Source organism: Balaenoptera musculus, chromosome 18, assembly GCF_009873245.2.
Source record: "Balaenoptera musculus isolate JJ_BM4_2016_0621 chromosome 18, mBalMus1.pri.v3, whole genome shotgun sequence".
Taxonomy (NCBI): domain Eukaryota; kingdom Metazoa; phylum Chordata; class Mammalia; order Artiodactyla; family Balaenopteridae; genus Balaenoptera; species Balaenoptera musculus.
The window spans coordinates 14,535,057-14,559,920 of NC_045802.1; the positions used below are offsets into that span (position 1 = coordinate 14,535,057).

At 40.4% G+C, this 24,864-nt stretch overlaps 1 protein-coding gene across 1 annotated transcript in view; it reads right to left on the reverse strand.

Moving 5' to 3' along the window:
* Window positions 1-2,163: 2,163 nt before the first annotated feature.
* The window catches only part of LHFPL6 (LHFPL tetraspan subfamily member 6), a 237,122-nt gene continuing 214,421 nt past the window's right edge, over window positions 2,164-24,864 (reverse strand). The window contains exon 4 of the mRNA XM_036831855.1: window positions 2,164-3,283. Within this exon, the coding sequence (XP_036687750.1) occupies window positions 3,165-3,283 (119 nt within the window). The 3' untranslated portion in view covers window positions 2,164-3,164. The remainder of the gene's footprint in view (window positions 3,284-24,864) is intronic.

Below are 24,864 nucleotides of genomic sequence, written 5' to 3' on the forward strand. Positions count from 1 at the left end.
TGGTATTTTGTAAAATATTCCATTTATTTTAACCATTCAAAAAATTGAGTTGTTTGTCTTTTTATTATTTCTTTGAAAGAGTTATTTGGAATATAAGTTCTTTGCCAGATATGTAACTTTTCGAGGCTTTGGCTTACCTTTTTGTTTTCTTAATGATGTCTCTGAAGTGCAGAAAATCATCATTTATCATCTTTCTTTTTCTTATGCCCTTTAAATTTATCTTTAATAAATAAATTAAGGTAAAGGATTCCAGTTTACCTGGGAGAAACTTCCTCCTTATCTTTGAGAGTCAATTGACATAATGGGACATGTAATCACTGATGTTCTTCTTCGTTTTCCCCCATAAGCTTAGGAGCAACTTGAGAGCAGGGGTTGTACTTTATGGAGTGCTTTACATATAGTAGTAGAATGCCTAGCAAGTAGCAGAAGCTCAAGAACTATTTGTTACCCAAATACACAAATAAATATGTTGAAAATTGGAAGAGTCAATTCAATTTCATCAATTAACTTCTTTACGTATCATCTTCTCTTCCTAAAAACAAGGAAAACTCCCCACTTACCTCAAAAGCATGTACAAGCAACGAAAGCTTTACGAGGTTGTGAACGGAGCTTTTTTGGTGCCTTACGTGTACATCAGTAAGCAGCCTGTGAATATATACTTTTCATAGATTTTATATTACTGTTATTATTAATATTATTTCATGAATCTTGATTTTCACTTGAAAAGCTGTATACGTAATTCTTTATTTTTTAGTATAATTCTTAATACATCAGATGCTCCTCATCAAATGCTGGGACATCTTGAACCAAAGAAAAATATGACTAGTCAGAATAGAGACACAAGGGTTTGCCAGTTGACTTGTTCATGTCAGAGTGATCAGCTTTTTATCCTAGTGAGGTTCACTAATGTCTAAAACCCTAAGGATTACATAAAAATGACAATGTTATCATTAAATCTGTCCAAGAAATGAGACCTTAATGAATTCCATTGAGAACTCCAACTTGATAATGAGAGCTAAGAAGTCATAACACTATTCTGACAGGAAGGTACAGTTAAAGAAATTTGAAAAGCACCAGCAATACATGAAAATGATGGGCTAATTGAGGAAGCAAAGTGCAATCTTCTCCTCCCGGCAGGAAGCCACAGAGTGGAGAAGCCCCTGCTCAGTGGACAAAGAGATACAATCAAACGGCATTCAGCGCATGAAGAATTAAGCATCTGAGAGCAGAGTGACTTTTTCCATAGCAACAAAGCCTCAGAAAGCCCAGAATGTTATTGGCCAGAGTCTTGTATTGTTCTTCCAGGGCTACATCAATCCTCACCCTGGATGATTAAAAGTGCCAGAAGCAAGTGTGATATTCGGATATTCAAGTTAAATGATAAATGTGCATAGAATGAATAGAAAATATAGTTACATGTGTAAATAGCCAGAATGTTCAATTTCCAAATATGAAAAGTATATAATTTAGAAACTAATTGAAACGGAAGTTTTAAGGATTTGGTGCTTACTCAGCATCGCCTAATAAAAGAATGTATCCATTATCCAATCTTTGCTTTTGAAATAGTTGGTTCTGTTAGGGGGTTGTGAAAGGGTCCAAATCTTTCTCTCTAGGCAAGGCTTTATGCCGGTAACAGGAGTGTGAAAGAATCTTTCTCAATGGCCAAGATCCCTGAAAGAACAGAGGTGTGAAACTGCCCCTGGCACAGAAGCACCGAAGAAATGCAGCGCCTTGTAGAAAGTGGAGAAGCAGCACATCACTGTCAGCTTTTGACCACTCTGTCATCACCCATGGAGACTGAACCGTGACCTGGTTTTCGTTGCCTTCAACCACTTGTAAATATTGTCCATATTCTCAAACTTCATCCAAAATAGACTTGAAATTCTTCTCTCATAAGGATTGGATCATGATTGAAGTGCAATGAACAGGCAGTTAGAATTCTGGTTGCAAAGAATTTAAGTTGAAAGCAGGAATTATGTCTTACTCACCTGTAATACCTTGTGTGCCGAGAATAACTCCTGGTTGGATGACTAGTGGGTGAATGAATAGGAGGCCTAAAAATGAAATGGAAAATTTACGGGACTGTTGGAGTTGAAAGGCTACCTTTAGGAAATTAAAGAAGCAAACCCCATAACTGAATTAACACTCTATGACACACTGAGCTACTGATCAAAGAGAGAATTTATTCACAGAGCTTTTCAAATACAAACAAAATAGCACGTTTTTATTTTTTACAAAATGAATATTGGAATAAACGTGGTACAGCACAGTACAATAATGGACGAAAGAAAACAAGATCTAGTGACTGGAAAATGTCTCTCATTACTCTCACATCTTCAACTGAATTCTCTCCTACAGTGGACAGAAAGTTGCCCCTTTACTTCGTAAGAATACCATAGCAGAAGCTACTCAGAGAAATATTGCATATTTTTTGAATAATATTGAAATACAAAGGCTTAATTCTAAAGATCTGCATAAACACTGAAAACGTGTTGAGGGCATAAAGAGTTTATGCAGAGTATACAAAATACTGATAGAGTGGCTTATTGGTCCATTTATTAGGTTTAATGTATACTTTATAAAGTGATAATACTGTATTTTAAATGTGTATTAAAAAGAAAACAGAGGAGTAATGCACTGCTAAACCTCTCGTACAGACTGTGCAACAATTTAAGTGTCTGTGTATGGGCATGTGTGTGGATGCGTACATCTGTAGGTGCTCGTGTGCTTTCAGAAGTGCCATGACTTACCGGGAACGTCTGTGCGTTACCCTGCTTCCCAACCTAATACTGTTTCTCCTAGCCCTTTTGATTCTCTGAGTCATCATCCTTAAAAAAAAAAAACCTTGTTTGCATATATAGATTTGTTTTGTGTATGTGTGTGTTCTACATCAACAATACTCTGTGGAATAGAAACACCCAACACCCTGCAATATTTTTAGCCTTTGGTCCATTTTTCTCTATCATTCCATGCTCTACATTTCTTTCACAAATCTTGCACAACCCTTCTACATGGTATAATGTTTTTAATTCCATTGGGTTTCATTTCATTAGTGTTGTATGGTTTAGAACCACTATTCCACCTTTTGAGAATAGCTGGATGCTTCAGTCCCTCCCTGCCCCTTCAGCCCATCTTCTCCTCTGTTTGCTCTTGGTGGCTCCATCTCAGTATGGGTACTGTTTCTGTTTCTTGCCTGAGAAGCAAGCCAGCCATGTGCATAGCAGCATGGCGGTGGCAGCACCTGCTCCTGTGCAGTAGTAGGCCCAACCGATTTCACACTTACCTAGGGACACAAGAGAAGGAGAGAAAGCAGGCACAGATCAGGATGATTTTACAGGAGGTTCTGTTATTTCTCCCAGGGTGTGTGTTCCTGGTGTACCAAAGTGAAACTGAAATACTCATTAGAAATGTGACACTCACTCAAATGGAATGATAACAAGGGCTGAAACTTATCCCATGATGGAAGAAAGCCGGAATAGTTGTGTGCATTTCAGAAGGACCTCAAGGCCTATGTCTCCTGCTAGCTAGTGACAGAAACCTTTTCTCCCCAACTGCAATGCTCACTCCCGTGGCTGAAGAAAAGGAGGAATAACAGCAATCAGGATAGGAGAGATGAAGGTATTAGTTCTGATTTAAATCACCCAAACTCATATGCATAATGAGGTACCTTAGAAAAAAATTCAAAATATAGGTAAGTCCTAAATATAGATACAGTTTCTGCAAAAGGGCCACTCTAAGGAGGAGATCCCTTTGAAGAATAATGCTAAAGTGAAAGAATCTACAAAAAAACTCCTGGAACTACTAAGTGACAACAGAAATGTTGCAGGATACAAGGGTAATATATAAAATTCAATTGCTTCCTATATACCAGTAATGAACAAGTGGAATTTGAAATTAAAAACACAATACTATTTATATTAGCATCCCGCAAAATGAAATAAGTAAAAATCTGACAAAATAGTACAAGGTCTTTACGAGGAAAACTATAAAACTGATGAATGAAATCAAAGAACTAAATAAATGAAGAGATATTCCATGTTCATGGATAGGAAGGCTCAATATTGTCAAGATGTCAGTTCCTCCCAATGTGATCTACAGATTCAATGTAATTCTAATCAAAATTCCAGAAAGTTATTTTGTGGATATCAGCAAACTTATTCTAAAGTTTATATGGAGAAACAAAAGACCCAGAATAACCAACACAATATCAAAGGAGAAGAACAAAGTTAGAGGACTGACACTACCTGAAATCAAGACTTACTATAAATCTCCAGTAGTCAAGACAGTGTGATATTGGTGAAAAAATAGACAAATAGACTAAGGCAACAGAATAGAGAGCCCAGAAGCAGACCCACATAAATATAGTTAACTGATCTTTAACAAAGGAACAAAGGCAGTACAATGAAGCAAAGACAGTATTTTCAATAAATGGTGCTGGAACAACTGGACATCCACATGCAAAAAAAGGAAATTGGACACAGACCTTACACCCTTCACAAAAATCAACTAAAAATGGAGCACAGGCTGAAATGTAAAACGTACAACTATGAAAATCTTAGAAGATAACATAAGAGAAAATCTAGATGACCTTGGGTATGGTAATGACTCTAGATATAACACAATCCATGAAAGAACTAACTGATAAGCTGAACTTTATTAAAATTTAAAAAAACCTTCTGCTCTGTGACAGACAGTGTCAAGAGAATGAAAAAACAAACTGCAGACTGAGAGAAAAATGTGCAAAAGACACATCTGATAAAGGACTGTTATCCAAAATATACAAACACTTAAAACTCAACAATAAGAAAACAAACCTGATTAAAAAATGGGCCAGGGCTTCCCTGGTGGCGCAGTGGTTGAGAGTCTGCCTGCTAATGCAGGGAACACGGGTTCGCGCCCTGGTCTGGGAGGATCCCACATGCCGCGGAGCGACTAGGCCCGTGAGCCACAATTACTGAGCCTGCACGTCTGGAGCCTGTGCTCCGCAACAAGAGAGGCCGCGATAGTGAGAGGCCCGCGCACCGCGATGAAGAGTGGCCCCCGCTTGCCACAACTAGAGAAAGCCCTAGCACAGAAACGAAGACCCAACATAGCAATCAATCAATCAATCAATAAATAAATCTTTAAAAAAAAAAAAAAAAATGGGCCAAACAGCTCAGACCACAGACACCTTACCAAAGAAGATATACAGATGCAGATAAGCATATGAAAAGACACTCCACATCATGTCATCAGGGAAATGCAAATTAAAATGACAATGATATGCCACTACATACCTATTAGAATGGCCAAAATCTGGAACATGGACACCACCAAATGTTGGTGAGGATGTGGAGAAACAGGAACTCTCATACATTGGTGGTAAGAATGTGAAATGTTACAACCATTTTAGAAGACAGTATGGTGGTTTCTTAGAAAACTAAACATACTCTTACCATACAATCCAGCAGTTGCATTCCTTGGTGTTTACCTGAAGGAGCTGAAAACCTCTGTCCACACAAACATCTGCACCTGGATATTTACAGCAGCTTTATCCATAATTGCCAAAACTTTGAAGCAATGGAGGTGCCTTTCAGAGTCAGGACTCAAATCTGGGTTCCAGGTTCTAAGAATAAGAAGTCACTGACCCAAAATATCCTACTTAAATTAGTGGAATAGGTTTCCGCATTCATTAATCTTTTTTTTAAAACAACATTCAAGTTATTCTTTTTGCATGTACAGTAAGGAAGTCCTCTATATCTCTCATTCAACATTGTCTTTCCTGCCCTAATTGAATCCCCTTTTTAGTCAGTCTTAAGAAAATCAGAAATCAGACAATGCTCCAACAACCACCATTTTCTCCCTTTTCTTTTGTTTTTGTTTATCCATTACATTAGCTAAAACACATACAACCAGATGCTTGGATTTCACAGTCATTGAACATATAAACCATAGTTTGAAAACCATATCTTTTTTTTACATGTCAGTCATTTTTACCTTGTTCATTAATAACTTCTTTATTGAAAACTACAAAGACTGTTAGGTGTAGCATGCAATTTGACTTCCTATCTTCACTGAAGTCTACTGAAGTGGTAGTTAGCATGTGCCCCATTTACAGATAAGAAGGTGAGGTGAGGCAAAGCTTGAGTCATTGGCTTGTAGTCGCCATAAGTCAATAGCAACAAAATTAGACCAAGAGCCTCCACATCTTAAAAGTACTCTAGGGCACTACCTATGTACCAGACAATAGGATATGTTCAGCCTTCAACTTTGATTTCTCCCTCTCCATATCCAATAATAAATAATAACAATTAAGAAATAGCAAACACAGATTGATTACTATTTGCTCTGAATTGTAGAAGAGCTTTCGTGGAGTAAATATTAATACATTTAATCCTCATAAGAACACGATGTGGTAGGTACCTGAATATCATCCCCACCATTCGCATGGGGACACTAAGGCCAAGGAAAGTTTGGTAACCTGCCCAAGGACTCACCTGTAGAGTAAGAGGCGAGTCCTTTGCGTCTCTCTCCACAATTTATTCTGTGTGCCTCCACTCCTCAAGTGCCTACAGCAACTCCCGGCAGTCTTACCTGCTGTCATTGCTTTCCTGTCTCCCTGCTTTTATTTATAGTATCATCAACAGCAAAGAGGGCAGCTATCTTTTCAAAAATCAATCATGTTAAGTCGCTCTCTTACTTAAAATCCTTTAATGATTTCTCCAACATGCAATCTCCTTCCAAAGGCCTGTGAGCCCCTGAATGAGCTGGCATCTGCCTACTTCTCAGACCTCATGACCATCTTCCCTCTTGTCTTCTTTCTGGCCATACTGGCTGTCTTCTCTGGACCACATCAGGCTTGTTGGTGGCTCCAGTGCTTCTCACTCATTATTCCTTCCACCCAAAAAATTCTACTTCCAGATCATTAGAGAGCTGGAGCTTTCTCAGATGGAATCTACCTGCCCCCCTCAACTTGTCTCATCAAAGTCACTCTATTCCTTCACCTCACTTTATTGCCTTTGTAGCACTTGCCATGGTTTGTAAATATTGTGTGTGCATGTGTTTAACTTCAGTCTATCCCACTAGAATGAAAGTTTCAATTTGGGGAGACCTTTGTATATTTTGTTCCCTACTGTACCCCTACAACAGTGCCTGGCTCACAGTAGGCACTCAGTAAATAAATGCTGAATGAAAGACAAGGTAAAAGAAAGAGAGAAAGAAAGGAAACAAAGTAGGCAGACACTTAGTCTTTCAAAAATAAAGTATGGGATTTTAAGAGTAACTCCAGTCTTATTTGACACAGAACTTCTGGAGAGAAGTTCCCAAACCAACTGTGCATTTATAGCTTTGTACAGAGTGTGTTCAATTTAAAAGGACAATAGATCCTGAAAGAGCACATCTCCACCCCAGGCTGGGTCTCACTGGCACAACGACCTCCATTAATACTGACAGATAGAATCAGTCTTTTCAAGGGTAACAGAGTCTCCTTCATGGACCAGATTTTCTGATAACCATAGGCTAATGTGGCTGTGAGTCTTGGGAATAATCTCCATTTTGAATTATTCTTTAGCTGGACTAAACAAATCTAGGAGGGAGAATTAATAGGTAGCTAAGAGATGGCAGGTGGTTTAGAACCAAAAAGTCAGCAAAATCTGTGGTCAGTCCATTCAGTATAAGGCTCATAACACAGAACACAATCAGTTGTTCATTAATAACAAGGTGTTGATCTTCCATGACCTAACATGAAAAGTGGAGTATCTAATTCTTTATTAATTATTGGACACTCACTCAAGAAAAAGTAGTTGGTGAGGCTATTTAAGAATAGTGTATGTAACAGTAGCCACGTGTGTTAAATAAAGATTAAAAAAAAAAAAAAGCTACTAAAGCATTGACTATCAGAGAACCCAGGAAAGACAGTATAACTTTTTCTCTCCTCTAGAAAAGTCAATAAAATAGCGTAAGTTTAAATCTTAGGGGCTCTGAACTGGCAGGGTTGCTGTAGCAGATGGTGTAGATGCTCCACCCAATTCCTTTGGATCCCTTTGCTGGTTCTGGGCTCTCATCCATCAGTTACTGATTGCACTTTGCTCCTAACAGCTTATACTTGCAACCCTCTTCAGAGGACCCGTGAGGTGGGGGGCCACTTTGCTCCAACTCTCAGAAAGTTGAAGTACCCCTGGCGGGACCGGTAGCCAATGACGGGCTGGTGCAGGAGTCTGAAAGCCCTCCTTCTTGCCTCCAGGTGGGACAAACTCTGCTGTGGCATGAATGTTCCAGAGCTCATAAGGTTCCAGACTGAGGCTGGGACCTCACCTGAAACTGCACCCTTGCTTCGCGTCTATGCTTTCACTATCTTGCTTTCCCTCTTCCTACTGGTTTCTCCTCGGCTCATTTCCTTGATCCCTTGGACAGGAATCCTCATCTCAGGGTCTCGGCTCTGGGGAACCCGATTTCAGAGAAGAGCAAATGAACACAGTCTTTGTTGTTTTTCTTTAACATGATAAGGGTCTGTGAAGTTTCTTCAGTTGTTAGAGGCTCAACCCACCCACCTACCCACCCAAGCCCTGCCATCCCCTGAAAGAACCAGAGCCAGGACAGAGCCTTCAGCCCGTCCTCCCTATGCTACCATCTTCTCGGGGCCAATCCAACTCCTTGCCTTGATACGTGTGTATGTGTCATTTCTAATGACTGTTATGTTTCTGGAGCCTTTCTTGTTTGTGTCATAAAACATGCAGTCAACTCAGCAGACCAACTGTCCATCACATGAAAATGGAAAGGTAGGACACCAAATAAAGGTACTTAAAGGTAGAAAATGTTTGAGGATGTTACACAATCTTGCTGCTAATTACACACACGTGCTAGTTTATGTGTGTGATTTATACATTTTGTGGTTTAAATTTAGCAACTGGCTAAGATCCAAAATGAGCAACTAATGATCAGTGTGATTTAAAAGAAAATTATTCCTCTATTTCAGATATGAAGACTTTGGTTTGCTAAGTAATGGATAAAGTAAATCATTATTAAATCAATAAGGATTTATTCTGGTATTTTGGATTATACAGAAATATGGCCACCCCATCAATCTAACTTCAAAAAAATATACAAAAGCATACACCACACACACACATATCTTCTGAGAAACAAAAAATGGTTAAGATCAGTGTAGTAAGATCAAGATGTGTCAATAAAATTTAGGCAAATCTAAAGAAACACTAAGTCATCCATCCCCTAATTCTTGATTCCCTTCTTCCCACCCTCTCTCTCTCCTTCAATTCTTTCATAAATTCAACAAATTACAAAATAATTTTATTGGAGTATAGTTGACTTACAATGTTGTGTTAGTTTCAGGTGTACAGCAAAGTGAAACAGTTATACATATATCCACTTTTTTTTTTTTTTTAGGATTCTTTTCCCATGTAGGCCATTACAGAGCACTGAGTAGAGTTCCCTGTGCCCTACAGCAGATTATTATTAGTTATCTATTTTATATATAGTAGTGTGTATATGTCAGTCCCAATCTCCCACAACAAATATTTTTTAACCGCCCACTCCAACTAGGAAGCACTGGATGCTAGGGATGTACTCTGGAAATAGATAAATACAGCCCCTGCCATCAAGGAGCCATCGTCTAGTCAAGGGTGCATTAAACAATAATTACTTAGATATTTATATAATGATAATTCTGATATGTGCCTTGAAGAAAAAACATCCAGGATGCTAAGACAGCAAATCACAAGGACTTTTATACAGTGAGGTCCGTGAAGGAGAGCCTTAAATTAGAAGTGAAATTTAAGCTGAGACCTGGCAGATGAGCAGGGGCTAGCCAAGCCTGAATGTGGGAGGCCAGGGAAGAGTGTATTTGCACCAGGGGGATGGGAAATGTAATGGAGAAACGTAAGCAGATTTGGGTCTCAACATCTCCCAAATGGATGGATGCCACTGTGCATGTAAGCAAGAGATGGGGTTGGGTGTGACCACCTCCAGAGTTTGAGAGCTGGAAGCCTGAAGACTTCCTCTTCAAATGTTCATCTACACTGGTGTATAGACATGTGAGATAGTCAACGCCCATCGGTAAGTCTTGAGCACCTACTCTTTGCGTTGCAATGTTACAGGAGACCAACGAGGGAACAAGACAGATAGCATCTTTGGTTTTACAAAGCTTATGTTCTAGTAAGGCCGATTCTTGAGTATCACTCACATCAGCTGCATTATTTTGAAACCATTCCTTGTATATTTTACACACGTCCGTTAGAAATTCAGTTAACAAAATTAACTAGATATAAAAGGGAATTTTTTTCATGAAACTATAAATGTAAATGTACCTCGAATTTCTTCAAAGGAGAAGAAAGATTTTTCTTCTTCCTGAGCATGATTCCTTCCATTGTTAAAACCCACACGCTCAATAATGAGAAATTAGCACTGTGTTTTACAGTAATAGGAGAAAAAGTCTTACTGAGTACATTAGGCTATTAGGAAAGAGCAGATGTTTAAGTTAATATGTTTAAAACCTTACTGTAGTCCATGAGTAGTAACGGAACCAAAGGAAACCAGGAAATACGGGACCATTCTTCCCTGGCCTCTCACTTCTCCTGTCGTGGCAAAAAATTCTTGTTATTTTAATGCAAACCGAAAGCATTTTGCTAGAGGGCAAGTTTTGTCTGTGATCCTTTCAGGAAATTAGAGAAGCAAATCTGCTAAACTTTCTCTTTTGCTCTCTGTAATGCTCCATCAAACAGGACTCCAAGCACACGGGGCTGGCAAACTGCTGCTTTCAACGACGGGGAATGCCACACTTGACAGATAAAATAGAGGTTACTGGGACAGAAAGCAGCAAACCACAGCCACCTGCAAAATCAATGGGAAAAGGTTCTGTGGCTGCATTCCAGGGCAGCCCCAGGGAGAAGATGGGTGGGAGAGGTGTGGCTGATTCTTTAGGGTGCCTCAAATTAGTTTTTACTGCATCTTCTGTTAGTAACAGAGACAGAAGAAAAGGTACAAAGAACCCAGCTTTACTACAAATAACAATGAAATTCCAGGGATCAGTTCATCTTTTGAGGACATTGATTGTATTCATTCACTCATTTGATTACTCCTTCAGAGCCCACCATGTGATTGCCTGTCTCATTCCTGTATCCCAAAGCTCAGTAACAATGATGCCTGGACCACAGCAGACAATTGATACATATTTGTGGTGTGAATGGCTATCAGACACTATACCTGTGCTGAGAACAGAGATCTGAAATTATTAATTATATAATAGCTGTCATGGACAGCCTGTGAGCCAGGTGCTAAACAGTTTAGAAGTGGCATCTCATCTAACCATTTTTGCCTATGATGCTTTCAAGAAATTAGAGAAGCAAATCTGTTTATACTTTCCCAACATCATTCCCATTTTGAAGATGAAGACAGAGTTAACATGCAAGATAAGTCACTGGCCCAGTATCTCAAATAAATGATGAAGCTTGAACTTGAACTTGAGTCAGTTCCAAAACTTTTTCGTGTGCTCAGATATGTTTTAGGAAGATCTGTATCACATTTTCCCCATTTGTCTCTGCTAGAATTTACGTGCCACAAAGAAATAAGACATTTTGAGTGAAGTAAGTCAGAAAAACAAATATCGTATATTAATGCATATATGTGGAACCTAGAAAAATGGTACAGATGAACCGGTCTGCAGGGCAGAAATAGAGACACAGATGTAGAGAACAAACGTATGGACACCAAGGGGGGAAACTGATGGGGGGTGGTGGTGGTGGGATGAATTGGGAGATTGGGATTGACATGTATACACTAATATGTATAAAATAGATAACTAATAAGAACCTGCTGTATAAAAAGTAAATAAAATTCAAAAATTCAAAAAAAAAAAGATATATTTTGCATCTTTGCATTTACCAGTCTCCTTAGAAGACTCCACACACCCGTGTCTACCTCGCACAATTCTAGTTATTAAAGGCCTGCAAGACTTGGCTCTCCCAATTTCAGGGCCAATGAAACCAAACTGGCACTCTCTTGGCAATCCCATCCCCCTAGAGGATGTGAGGCAGTGGGGTCCAATAAACTTGCTTGATCAAATTCAGATAACTGATTTTTCCTGGGTGATACCTGGCTATGGGCACGCCCTCAAACTGGATGTTTCTGACCTGCCCCCGCCGGAGCGGAGCTGAGAAAGGGCTCCAGGCCCTGGGCACCCTCCAGCTCCCCTCTGCCTGTAAACCCCTGGCCATCGTGCCATCCTCATACCCAGAGACTTTGCCACAGCGCCTCCTGCTGTCACAGTGCTGCTCATTTAAGCACAAAACAGGGTCCCTCAGGTAGTCCTGCCCTGTGACTGACGCTGTCCAACGCAAACCTCCCTGTGTCCCCGACCTTCCCCGTGCTCTGCATTTGAACCTGAGCCCTGCCCGTTCCCAGCTCACTTCTTTCCTCACTGGGTCGCTGCTGAGTTCCCAGCCTTGTGGCCACAGGTGCCTGAGTCCAGATATAAGCTGACTGCCTTCATTCATCAGGCAGAATATCTTTCATCTGTGATATTTAAAGTTTTTCAGCATGTAAAGATATCAATGCAAAGTTTGTGTAGAGAAGAAGCAGGCATGTCAGATTTCATCCCTTTTGCTGTACAAATAATGAAGGCAGGAAGGTGGAGGGATCTGTAGAGAAAAAAACTTTTGTATTCTTAAATACCATGGGTGGAAGTCTCTGCTCTTGATCATATTCAGACCATCTTGTCTGCCCTGTGCATTAAAACCAAGAACAAAAGAATCGGTAGTGGGACCAATTCCTTTTGTTCTTTTGGGCAGTTACTGAACAGAGGTGTTGCTAGTGAAAAACAACAACAACAGGTTTTCAAATTTGACCTAAAACATACAAAAGCTTTAATTCAAACTTTTAATGGAACAAGGAGTTAAAATGACACCTGTGTCTGAAAAGAGAAGAGTGGAACTCAAACTTGATCGCTGGGCAAAAAATGTAGAAGTGAAAAGGCTGAGGGAAGATAGTTTGTGAGATGGGGCTCATTTTAAAGCTCTTTGCTTGTTTCTGTCTGTTTAGGAATAGAAGTGTAAACTCACACTGCTGACCAGGGTCGTCCTGGGCACAACTTCAGGGCACCATTCATAATGTACTCCCTGAGATGGACTCTAGGAGGTACTGTCCACAAGCAGATCTCAGTAACGGGGCCCCCATGGGTGCTTCCCAAGAGTAGGTAGTATGGAGGTACGTGCAATGGTAGAACCCCCCTTACCCCCCCAAAGACCGAGCACTGAGTCTGTGCAGAGTGTCCCAGGCAGCGGAGGCCACCTTCGCGCCTCCTGTTTCCAGAGTGCGGCACAGTGGACGACCCAGCATTTCTCCTCAAGAACTGCTGCTCTGGACTCTCATGAGCGAGGCTGACTAAATCTTCTACCTCCCCTGCCCCTTCGCTCCCAGGTTTAGGGGACTGGACAGTTGGATTTGAACTCTCCTGGGAGTTGAATGGTACCTTTTCCCCCCAAACACATAGTACATCTCAGTGTATAAGGGTCTAGCTTGGAGCACTGGACCCACTTCTACAAATAGACTCTTAAAAGACTCCCCACCTTCTTTGTCTGCCCTACTTGCTCCACGGAGGTATCCAGGAATGTAAAGAGTTAGCATATAACGCATCATGTGTCCATTGGTAAGAGCTGACACACTCAAGCTATGGCATTTGTAAGTACTCTCCATAACCTGCAATGTCCAAGGGAGCAGGGATTTACTCTCTGGAAAAGATAAGATATGTTTCTGCAAAGCGCTCCTAACAGCACTATGTCTAAGGAGATACGTTACAGTCAATTTTGATAGGGCTGGCAGACGAGTACGTGACGGGTAATGACTGCTGTGCAAGCACTGTACTCAAATATGAGCTCATGTGACATGGGTCTCAGGTTTTAGGGGGGAAAGAACCTTCTGAGTTACACATTAATTCTATTCTATTCAGTGGCATAAATTTCTCTTCTGGATTCCCACAAAGATTTTGTTAAAGAGCCATAATTTTAATTTTCTCTGTCGTGTCTCTCTTGCCCCTATAGACGTGTTTTTAGCTCCACCTTTAGGGTAAGGAGCTGAGAAATAAAGAAAAAAAGAGTTCTTCCAGGTACTATTTACCATCTCCCATGGAAACAGCGCTAGCCATCATGAGCTTAGGGGTTTTCTAGAAAGTACCTATCCGAGGCCCCACACTTACACAGCTGCTCAAATTCACGAAAAGGCAGGGCATCCAGAACAGCAGCTGGACTTGATACAAGGTTCAGCTGTTCTGACCCCAAACTATACATCAGGGGGGAAAAGACATTATGATTTATTATTATCACTTTTATTTTTATTATTAATACTTTCTGGAATCTTAAGTTCTAATATCAGAGTGTACATTTGGACAGCAAGCTTTTTAAAAAAACTTTCTGAGCATCTGGAGATTTAAAATACTACTTTATGTCTGTTATTTTCTGAAAATGGAAAACCATGAAGTAGAAATAAAATCCAGAACAAACAATATCTGTTATGAGAAAAATAAATTCCATCTCCCTCATGCATAATTTTATAATCACACTTATCAATCTGTAGATTAAAGTATTGTATCAATGTTAATTTCCTAATTTTGATAACTTTACTACTACATAAAAGAATGTTATTTTAAGGCATTATTCACTTAAGCGTCTAGGCATGGGGGCATCCTGTCTGAGGGAGAGATAATGGAGCAGGACAGAGGGGGAGAAGGACAAAGCAAATACGATGATACTTAACATGAAGGGAATCTGGGTGCAGAGTATATGAGAAGTTTTTGTACTATTTTTGCAACTTTTCTATAAATCTGAAATCATTTCAAAACCAAAACGAAATAAATATAAAAGTTCATATATGTAGATGTATACACAAATATATATGTGCACGCACACATATATATACATATACAGATGGTCCCTGACTTATGATGGTTTGACTTACAATATTTTGACTCTATGATAGTATGAAAGCAATACACATTCAGTAGAAACCATACTTTGAATTTTGCGTTTGGTCTTTGCCAGGGGCTAGTGATGTGCAGTCGGATCCCCGTTCTTGATGCTGGGCAGTGAGCACAGCTGCCAGTCAGCCACGCGATCACGAGGGTGAACAACCGATATACTTACAACCACTCTGTTTTTCACTGTCAGTACAGTATTCAATAAATTGCATGAGATATTCAACACTTTATTATAAAAAAGTGTTTTATGTTAGATGTTTTTCCCCAACTGTAGGCTACTGTTAAGTGTTCTGAGCACGTTAAAGTAGGCTAGGCTAAGCTCTGATGTTAGGTAGGTTAGGTGCATTAAATCCATTTTCAACTCAGGGTATTTTCAACTTACGATGGGTTTATTGGGATGTAATCCCATCATAGGTTGAGGATCTGCATATAATACCAGTGGGAGGGAAGTTCCCTGGGCGTCCAGTGGTTAGGACGTGGGCCCGGGGTTCAATCCCTGGTCGGGGAACTAAGATCCTGCAAGCTGTGTTGCATGGCCAAAAATAAATTAATTAATTAAAATAAAACCAGTGGGAGACTTTTATACTTGTAAGTACAGAGAGCAAGAACTCAATACGTTGGTAACATATGGCGTGCAACATGAGAAATCTGCATAATGACAATTTTTGTTGTGTAATTAAAACATGACAGCCAATGAAACAAACAGCCTGTGGATTTAATCCACCTAAATAAGGAGGACATTTTAGCATGAATCATGAAACGCTGTGAAACGGCAACGGGGAGGGCTATGCGTGCAGGACACCCAGGAAACTGAGCGCGGGGCTCTGTCTTCTCCAGGATGTTCCCTGGGGGAGACCAGAGCAGCACGTGGGCACAGAGGACCGATTTTCCTCCACAAAATTACTCAGGCCTGGGAAGATGTAGGGGTTATACACTCTTTCCTTCCTACCGAAGGAAAAGGGTTTTCCAACTGATATATAGAAGGATTTCACACAAGCTAAGCATGTGCTCCAGAAGCGAAAGACTATAGGGACTTTTATGTGCAATCAAAGCTGTCCCCAGGCAGCTCCAGCTGTGGGTGCTTGAGGCACAACAGGAAGGCGGGAGGAATGAGGACTACAGTAAAGGGATTAAACCTGAACAGGACAGAGGCATTTTTACATTCAAGCCTCATCAAGAGCCAGTGCATCAACCTCCATTTCTGTGTTCTTTTGACTTTATTCTTTCTTCACTCCTTCTGCCACCTAGCACATCATCAGAGATTTTAGAGTCAAAGGGATATTGGAAAAGGATCATCTAGATCAAGGGTTGGCAACCTTTTTCTCAAAAGGGCCAGAGAGTAAATATTTTAGGTCAAAAGCAGTCATAGACACAGAGTAAACACATGAGCATAAATGTGTTCCAATAAAACTTTATTTAAAAAACAGGCAGAACAGATTTGTCTCATAGTCTCTGGATTCTCGATCTAGGTCATCTGTATTTCACTGATTAGGACCCTGTGGCCCGGGAGACTAAAGCGACTTTCCCAGATCTTTTGAATGTGTTCTGTTCAGTAGGAGAGTCTTTCTCTTTGTTTGTAATGGAACATTTCCCAGTTCCCAATCTAAAGCAGGGTGCTGATGCTGGGTTATTCTTAACCAAAAATCTAGTCCTATTTGGGTAATAAGTCTCTGCACTACACAATTACCTGCTTGCACATTTAAAGTTAATTTCACATAGCTAAAGCAATAATTACAAAGTTGTGAGGGGGAAAAAAGTAAAGCAACAACCTCTTTTAACAGCAAACCAGTACATTTAGACATATGGACTTCATGTCCATTTAAGTAAATCACTAGTGTGAAAACAGCTCTAGATACAAATGAGCAGGGTTAGATGAATGGATAAACAAAACGTGGTCCATCCACAATGGAATGTTATTTAGCCTTAAAAAGGAGTGAACGCTACAAGACGGATGAACCTTGAAGACATTATGCTAAGTGCAAGAAGCCAGACACAAAAGGACAAATATTGTATGATTCTACTTATTATATGAGGTACCTAGAAGAGGCAAATTCATAGAGACAGAAAGCAGCAGAGTGGTTACCAGGGGCTGGAGGTAGGAGATAATGGAGCGTTATTATTTAATGGGTATAGATGCTATTTGGGATGATGAAAAAGCTCTGGAAACAGACAGTGCTGATGGTTGCACAACACTGTGAATGTACTTAGTGCCACTGAATTGTATACTTTAAAATGATTAAAATGGTAAATGTCATGCTATATATATTTTACCACAGTTTCACAAAAAAGGAGCAGTGTTCTGTGGGATAGAGAACAGAGCCGAGATGGGTCCATCAGAGAAACTGGAAGCTCTGAGAACTAGAACTCCAGGTGACTTTGCTGGGCGTGGCTGCCTGGGAACCGATGCTTTTTCACTTCCGCTCACACCTGGGCTCCCAGGGGTTTCACTTGTATACCACAGCAAACTTGCTCATTGCTTTCTTTCATGTCAGATCCATCCAGGGTCCTTCCTCCTAAACTCTACACTAAATCAGGGCCCTGCATCATCTTATCCTGAAACCCCTGTCAGAATCACATAACCACGAAAATGGTGGCAGAGATGCCTTGCCTACACAGCATTCCCACAAGACAGAGGAATAGCAAGAGAAATAAGCATACCCCGGTGCCTTCAGAAAAGTGATTAAATTTCAGTTTAAGTTCAGAAAAGTAGGGTGAGTGGTGCAGCATCTGAATTCTTTTTTTTTTTAAACTTAAAATCTATAAATTTAACATTTAATTTTAAACAAGTTTTAAAGATGATAATTGAAGCATGTATATTACTTATTATTAGATAAGATGGTCTTAGTATTGTGAAGTTACCTAATTTATATCACAGTGCCATTAGAAGTTACTTGTATGTATCTTCATATATAGGGATAATGCTACCATATGGCACACATATGACGAGATAAGTTTGTTACTATGAATATTTATATATAAAAAAAGAAAAATCTGTTACATTCTTAATACTATGACTTTTTATATTTTGGAGATCCTGCACTATATTTTAGGAATATAAAAGAATAGAAAGGTAAAGAGATTATACTCAGTAGCATTGCTGTACCAATCAAAATAATAACACTAAAAGTGTCTTTTCAGCCATGTCAGATAATTCAAGGTTTTCTATATAATCTTTAGGAAGGCAAAACACTGAAAGTTCAGTGTGTTTTATATCTCGTCACTACATATTGGTGAACTGACCACATCTCTGACAGGCAGTGCACTAAGCAGGGACACAGATTATCTGCCATAGTCAGAGCTGGGTATTTTTCAATTTTCTCATCTTTGAAAAAAGTACAACATATCCAGGTTCAGGTTTTTCTTTTTCTTTTTTTTTTTTTTTTAAATTTATTTATTTATTTATTTATGGCTGTGCTGGGTCTTCGTTTCTGTGCGAGGGCTTTCTCTAGTTGCGGCGAGCGGGGGCCACTCTTTATCGCAGTGCGCGGGCCTCTCACTGTCGCGGCCTCTCTTGTTGCGGAGCACAGGCTCCAGACGCGCAGGCTCAGCAGTTGTGGCTCACGGGCCCAGCTGCTCTGCGGCATGTGGGATCTTCCCAGACCAGGGCTCGAACCCGTGTCCTCTGCATTGGCAGGCAGATTCTCAACCACTGCGCCACCAGGGAAGCCCCCAGGTTCAGGTTTTTCGATATGACACATGCAGTGACATCATATCCTGTGGGTACGGTTATTCATTGACATTTCTTAAAGATACCAAGATCTGTATCTGTGCCTAAGATCCCTCCCAGGAGCAGCATGTGAATTCTTACGATCACACCAATCAAATGGACCTCTGTTCCATGGCCCGGTGGATAGTTTTGTTACTATACATTTGCACGATTTACCCATAACGATGGTTTACGCTTTGTCCAGTCTGGCCAGTGGAGTCTCTGCTGGCTCGGTTGTTTATTAGTTCTTGCCCCTTAGCACCGGATCCACCCTAAGAGTTTCACTAGAGATAATGCCGTTGTTCAGATGATGAGGCACACACATTGGCTGCATACACAGAATGTGTAGCGCTGGCCTTTGTGTTCGTGCTGTGAACTGACACAGAATCCCAACTCCGTGTGGAGGTGGCTGAGATAACCAGCGGTGCCTTATTCAGTGCCTGGCGATAAAGATTATCCTTTGGTTTCTTTCTATAGCTGCCATTTATAAAGGCTGAAACTACCTGAAATTCAGCTCCTTTGACTCACGGACGGCCCCAAAGAGAGTGTGAAACGACCCAGGCTGTCTCTAATTGCTGCTTCCCAGCGTGGCCTGTGCCTGCCGCCAATCTTCCAACAATCCCACGAGCCGGTTTCCAGCCGGATGGCATTTTATCTACCCTCCCGTTTGCACCTGTCACGCTTTCATTGGCCACCGAGCAGCCTCTGAATACAGTCTCGGTATCCAGTGAAATGGAAATGTGTGGCCGCAAGGGCTGCTTTGATCTTGGGTAGCTGCCCTCGGTCCAAAAGGTTTCCTTGATGATCGCTCCTTGCTTGTAAGGTAGCTCTTGGGAACGGACTTAATCCAGTTTGGTCAAGCACAACCTTGAGACTCTGGTAAATTACAACACCCACTGAAGAAGCAAGAGGGATGGTAAGGCGTAGCTACTCTCCAACAACCTCATTTCCAAGTTATCATGAAAGCAAGTCTCAGACCACATCCTGCTACACATACCGACACTTATTAAACAAACATTTACCAGAAAGCAGGCACAAACCAGCTCACTAACCTGTTCTGAGAGCTAGTTAAATCCTAGCTCCCTATCGTTTTAAGTGATTGGGCTACCATCTTGCATGAAAGAAACACTGGAGGCAAATGAAGCAAGGTCCAGGGAAGAATTCTGTTCCTTCTGGCAACAAATAACCAAAAATCCTCTGAACCAAAGACTAGAAACGGAGTCCTTAGGGATGATCAAGCTTTGACTGCCATTCCTAAGGACACAATGGGCACAGCTGGAACGCTGTAGTAAAGCTGTTCTCATTGTTAAAAATACTATAATACGTATCGCTGTACTGGTGCATAAACAGCTACTGCCCCAAGTTCTCCACACGCCCCACTGGCCCCTCGCTCCTCTGAGAACCCTAGGGAATCCTGTGTCCCAGGAGTAAAAAAGCTAGTGCTTGGCCGAGCAGGGCCCCTTGGAAGCCTGCTCCAGCATTTGTTTTAGTTTGGATTAGTCAGGGCCCATGACATACTGGTTATTAAATATTTTAAATATCTTTCAGACTTACAATAATGGCTATATGCCTGGATGGCTGTTTAAATCCTTTCACGTCAGTACAGGGAGTATCTCTAGCTCTTTAAGCCAATCCATAATCTTGAATATCTTTAATTTCACCAATGACAGTCCCTTTTTAACATTTATCATGTTAATAAGTAAAACACCAATTCCACCATTAAAATCCAATTCCACCATTAAAACACCAGTTTTAATAATAAAACACCAATTCTACTATTAAAATCCATTTCTGACCATGGCTATACTAATAGTGAGGCTTCTGGTGTTGGTCGAGATATGGGTAATAGTAGCCTTGAGTTTCCACTCTGGATCCTGAACCTGAGCTGTGACTTCCTATAACTCACACACACATCTCAGTCTGTCTATTCTAAAGTATTTTTAAACTAATGACAGGCATCGTAACAGTGGTCTTAAGAACTTTGAAGAATCTGAGATCTTATTCTACTCGTAAGCTAACAAGTCAGCCTGCCCCACTTTCACGGATGCTGGCGAAAGCTAGGAGACTTCTGGATCGGAGATGGAGGACTGGGTTATTACCCTCAGCACAGCAGCCAGCATGAGCTTCACGTCTGGTGAAGAATCCATCCCACAGGGGCTGACGCAGTAAACTCAGTAAGTTTGTGTCACCGTGAAGGAATCCTAAGCTTACGGATCCCCAATTTTTTTTATAACAGGCTGCAAGCAAATCCACCCACACTTTGCCCCAGAGGGAGACATTATTATAGGGAACAATAAACAAAACCTGTCCTCTGCTCCAGCAGGAGTCATTGTCTTCCAAGGCTGCTCACTATACAAACATCTTTGAAAAGGCAGTTAAGAACAACGTGCTCCCCAGGCATGGTGGAGGACGGCCCACTAAAGAACCTGGCTAGGATTCTAAGTGGAAGCGTATTCCATTCCTTAGGAAGGTGGAACGCTCATTTTCACAGATACGATTTCAAATTAGAATTGGTGTCTGGGAGTATTTATTTGCAATAATGCCTATTGCAAGTAGAGATGTTTCTCCCTATAACCTCCCTCTGACAAACACTTTGGTAGATAATGAAATCAAGTCAAAGGAACCCAATGGCCTTCCAGCTTCCTGGGGAGATTTGAGGATTGTTGGGAGACTAGGTCTAGAATTCAGGTTTCTAAGCTTTCCAGTGTCAGACTTCCAAATGCTGCTTACCACAGGCTCTGAGTCTTCATGTGCCAGGAATCCACTTGAATAATAAATAAAACCTATGAATACTCTTTCCAGAAAAAAAGCACATATGCGCAAGCATATAAACTTTGCACAGTTTTCAGTGGGGTAACAAATTCCCTGAAGCCTGTTGATGGATGGACTTTGGGCTTCTTGAATGGTCTGGAGACCTCAAGTTAAAACTCATCCCTAGAACAAGGGTTCCTGTAACATTGAACTCAATTACCAGTGTCATCAAAACACCCAGCTGCTAACCCAAGCAGCTGACGTACTAAGATATCATGTAGCAGCTCTCCAAAGCATGACCCCAAATCAAGAGGTTGAAAAAAAAACCCTGTCCAGAACATACAAAAATCAGTGCCTCAAAGATGCACAGTGCACAGAAACAGAGCTGAACTGTGTTTTTTTTAAAGCACGCTTCTCAGATGATTTATGATGACTTGAGAAAGGACACAAATTAGAAGTAAAAGAATAGGAGAGAAAGGGGTAATTAAGAACTGCAATGAATAATCGCTGACAGGGTGACATAAAACAGTTGCAAAACAACTACAAAAAAAGCAGAAAGAACTCAAAGTTTTTTTCAGTCTTGGTTATTTAGTAAAAGGGCAAATCACTCAACAAATGTCCATGGCTCTTGGGGAAGACTCCGCATGACAGCATAGCAGCTAATGATTTTTTTTTTTTTAAGTCTTGTTTATCTTTTATATATTCTGGCTAAAGCGATGGAAAAGTATATGATACATCCTCAGACTTTTTCAACATGACTAAAACAGGAAATGTGTTGGTGCTTCAGGCAGCAAGGAGGAACTGATATTTATTTGTACGTCTTCATGTGCAAAAGCATCTTCCACTACCCCCTTCAATCCTTTTAACAGGCAGGTGAAGCAGGTACTGTTATCTTCTTTTAGAGACTGAAGAACTGAAGTTCTGAGAGCTCAAATAACTTGCCCAGAATCAAACAGCTCTCGGGGAGTGAAACTGAGATTCAAATCCAGTCCATGTTTTTTCCTTTAAGAGGAAAATTCATTTATCTGGAATAACTCATTTGTACAGAACTTTCTGAAAAGATCTGATAGATGAGTTTTACTCTACAAATTCTCTATATTAATTAGTTTTTGTCAACACTCTACCAGGTTAAAAATCAGGTGAAAAGTCAGATCAGCCCTTTGATTACTTTGTTACATTTTTGGTTTTATTCTAAAACCACTTTTGATGGATTATTAATCAATAATGCTTACCAAAGACCCTTTCCTCACAGGAGACCTGTTAAGAGGTCTATCTTCTATTTCTATTACAGAACAAAGGCAAAAACACACAGGAAGGTCACTAACATAGGAGTTAACACAGTAATGTGAATTCTCAATTCTGGGGCAGAGATATTTCTCCCAGGATTAAGAGCCACAATATAAAGATTTGAAAGAACTCTCCTCTAACGTTCATATAGACACATCTCCCAGGAACATTAGTGAAAGGTCTTTCCTCAGTGTTACTATTCCGAACGAACAGACAATTAGATAAGAGGACGGTCTAAAACAAATCTGTGTGAAATCTCTCAACTGTAATCTCCTTGAGGGCAGGGAGCTGGTAGGAGACTTCCCCAAGGGGTTGTATTACGTTATCAGAAGGAATTATCAGCTTGGGATGTTGGGGGTGGGCAGTAGATTCTTCTTTTTAATTAATAGATTTATCCCTAAATCCTTAACTATCAGAAACATTTAATAAATCTACATATTTATTCAAGATGATGTTCATATAGCCCATTTGTCTTAATTGCTCTTTCTCAGAGTCACTGTTAACATAATCGATTAAACAAAGTTCATTCCTGAGAGATGATCTAAAACATCAAAACCCGTTAAATTTAGTGTTAGTGCATCTCTACCCCCAGATTAATATTCAAACGAAACATACTAGGAAATAGTAAAGCGCACATAATACAAAAGAATAACGAGAATGAACCAGTTCAATCTCCTAAACTTCCTTCAGTAAACTGAATCTAAAATGGCACACCACTCAGGTATATCATTTTCTGTTTTTATAAAAGGATAACATTGAAAAAACATGAAGAAGGATCTTTAAAAGACAGACTAACATATTCTTCCCAATAGTTTGGTGGCCATATCTTAATATTTCTTAATATCTCAATATTAAGATACAGCCACCAAAATACTGGGAAGAATGATATTTCTCTTTTCCTGCAGGTTTTCTAAGCACATTTCCTTTTTTCCACTAGCACTGAATTCCACTGCTGCAAATCGCTGCAAGCCACTTTAGGTTTTTAAAAGGCACTGATACAACGATGGGCAAGATCCTGCTCTAAAATAACCAGACCAAAAAAGACTTTAGGAAGAAAAGATTTAGAGCAATTTCTTTTTTCATCTACCAGGGCTTTTGGTTTTTTAAACTATGACCCTGAACTTGATTACTTTCTAGGAGATGGTTGAGCCATTAGTCCCTTAGAGAGTAATGTCATGATTCTCACCAGGATATCAGTGGCCAAGTAGATAGAGAAACATGATGGCAGCTGCCTTTTTAGTGGTCAAAAATGAGCCATAGGGTTTCTTCCTTTTTATCTTCTCTCTTCCTTCCTTTTCTCTCTCAGCCTCCCTCTCTCCCTTCTTTTAACCATTTCGTAGACAGCAGATATGTGACGTGCAAGTAAGAATCATATCTATCTAATTCATAATTTTATTCTAAGTATCTGGCACAATTTTTGGAACCTAGAATGTGCTTAATAAATATTTGTTGAATAAATAAATATGTCTATTAAATACTGCTATGAGCCAAACACTGAGATAGGCACCAAAGTTGCAAAAATCCTGTCCCATAGGAACCTGCAAAGATGTGTTTAGGGAAGCAGATAGAATTCGATCTATGATTATACAGAATGGGGTGCTTTTTCCTAAAGCAGGATCAGAGGCATTTACTCAGCTATAACTTAAAGTGGAAATGTTCATGCTCTAATGTTACTGTCATGGTCCCAGGAATGGGCGGGTAGAATTTATGCCCCTGAAATGAATTGATTCTTCTCCCTACTTTCTGAAATGAACACAGAAAATCCTTCATCTCCTGAAAATGAGGCCCCTAGGAAAGCTGAGTGACCAACAAAGCTGATTGTTTTTTCCTTGGAGACACTTTGCTCCGTCACTTCATCACCAGCCAAGTTGGACCTCCTCTGCCTGTGGCGGCTTCCCAGCATCCTTTCCAGCATCACCTTCTAGAATGTTCTCATGGGTCCCCCCAGGCCTACCAGTATAGGTCTTGGTTTAACTCACAGCAGCTGCCCGGCTTCCCTCTGTCACCCTCCTGCACTAGAGCCGAGTGAAGGAATATAGGCTCATGCTGGACCCTCTAAGTGACTTCCAGCGATTAGCACTTAAGTGTCAAAAGTTTGGAACCATTCCAGATAATAGCCATGGAGGAGGCGGGAAATCATCACTGCTTTAAAGACTTTACT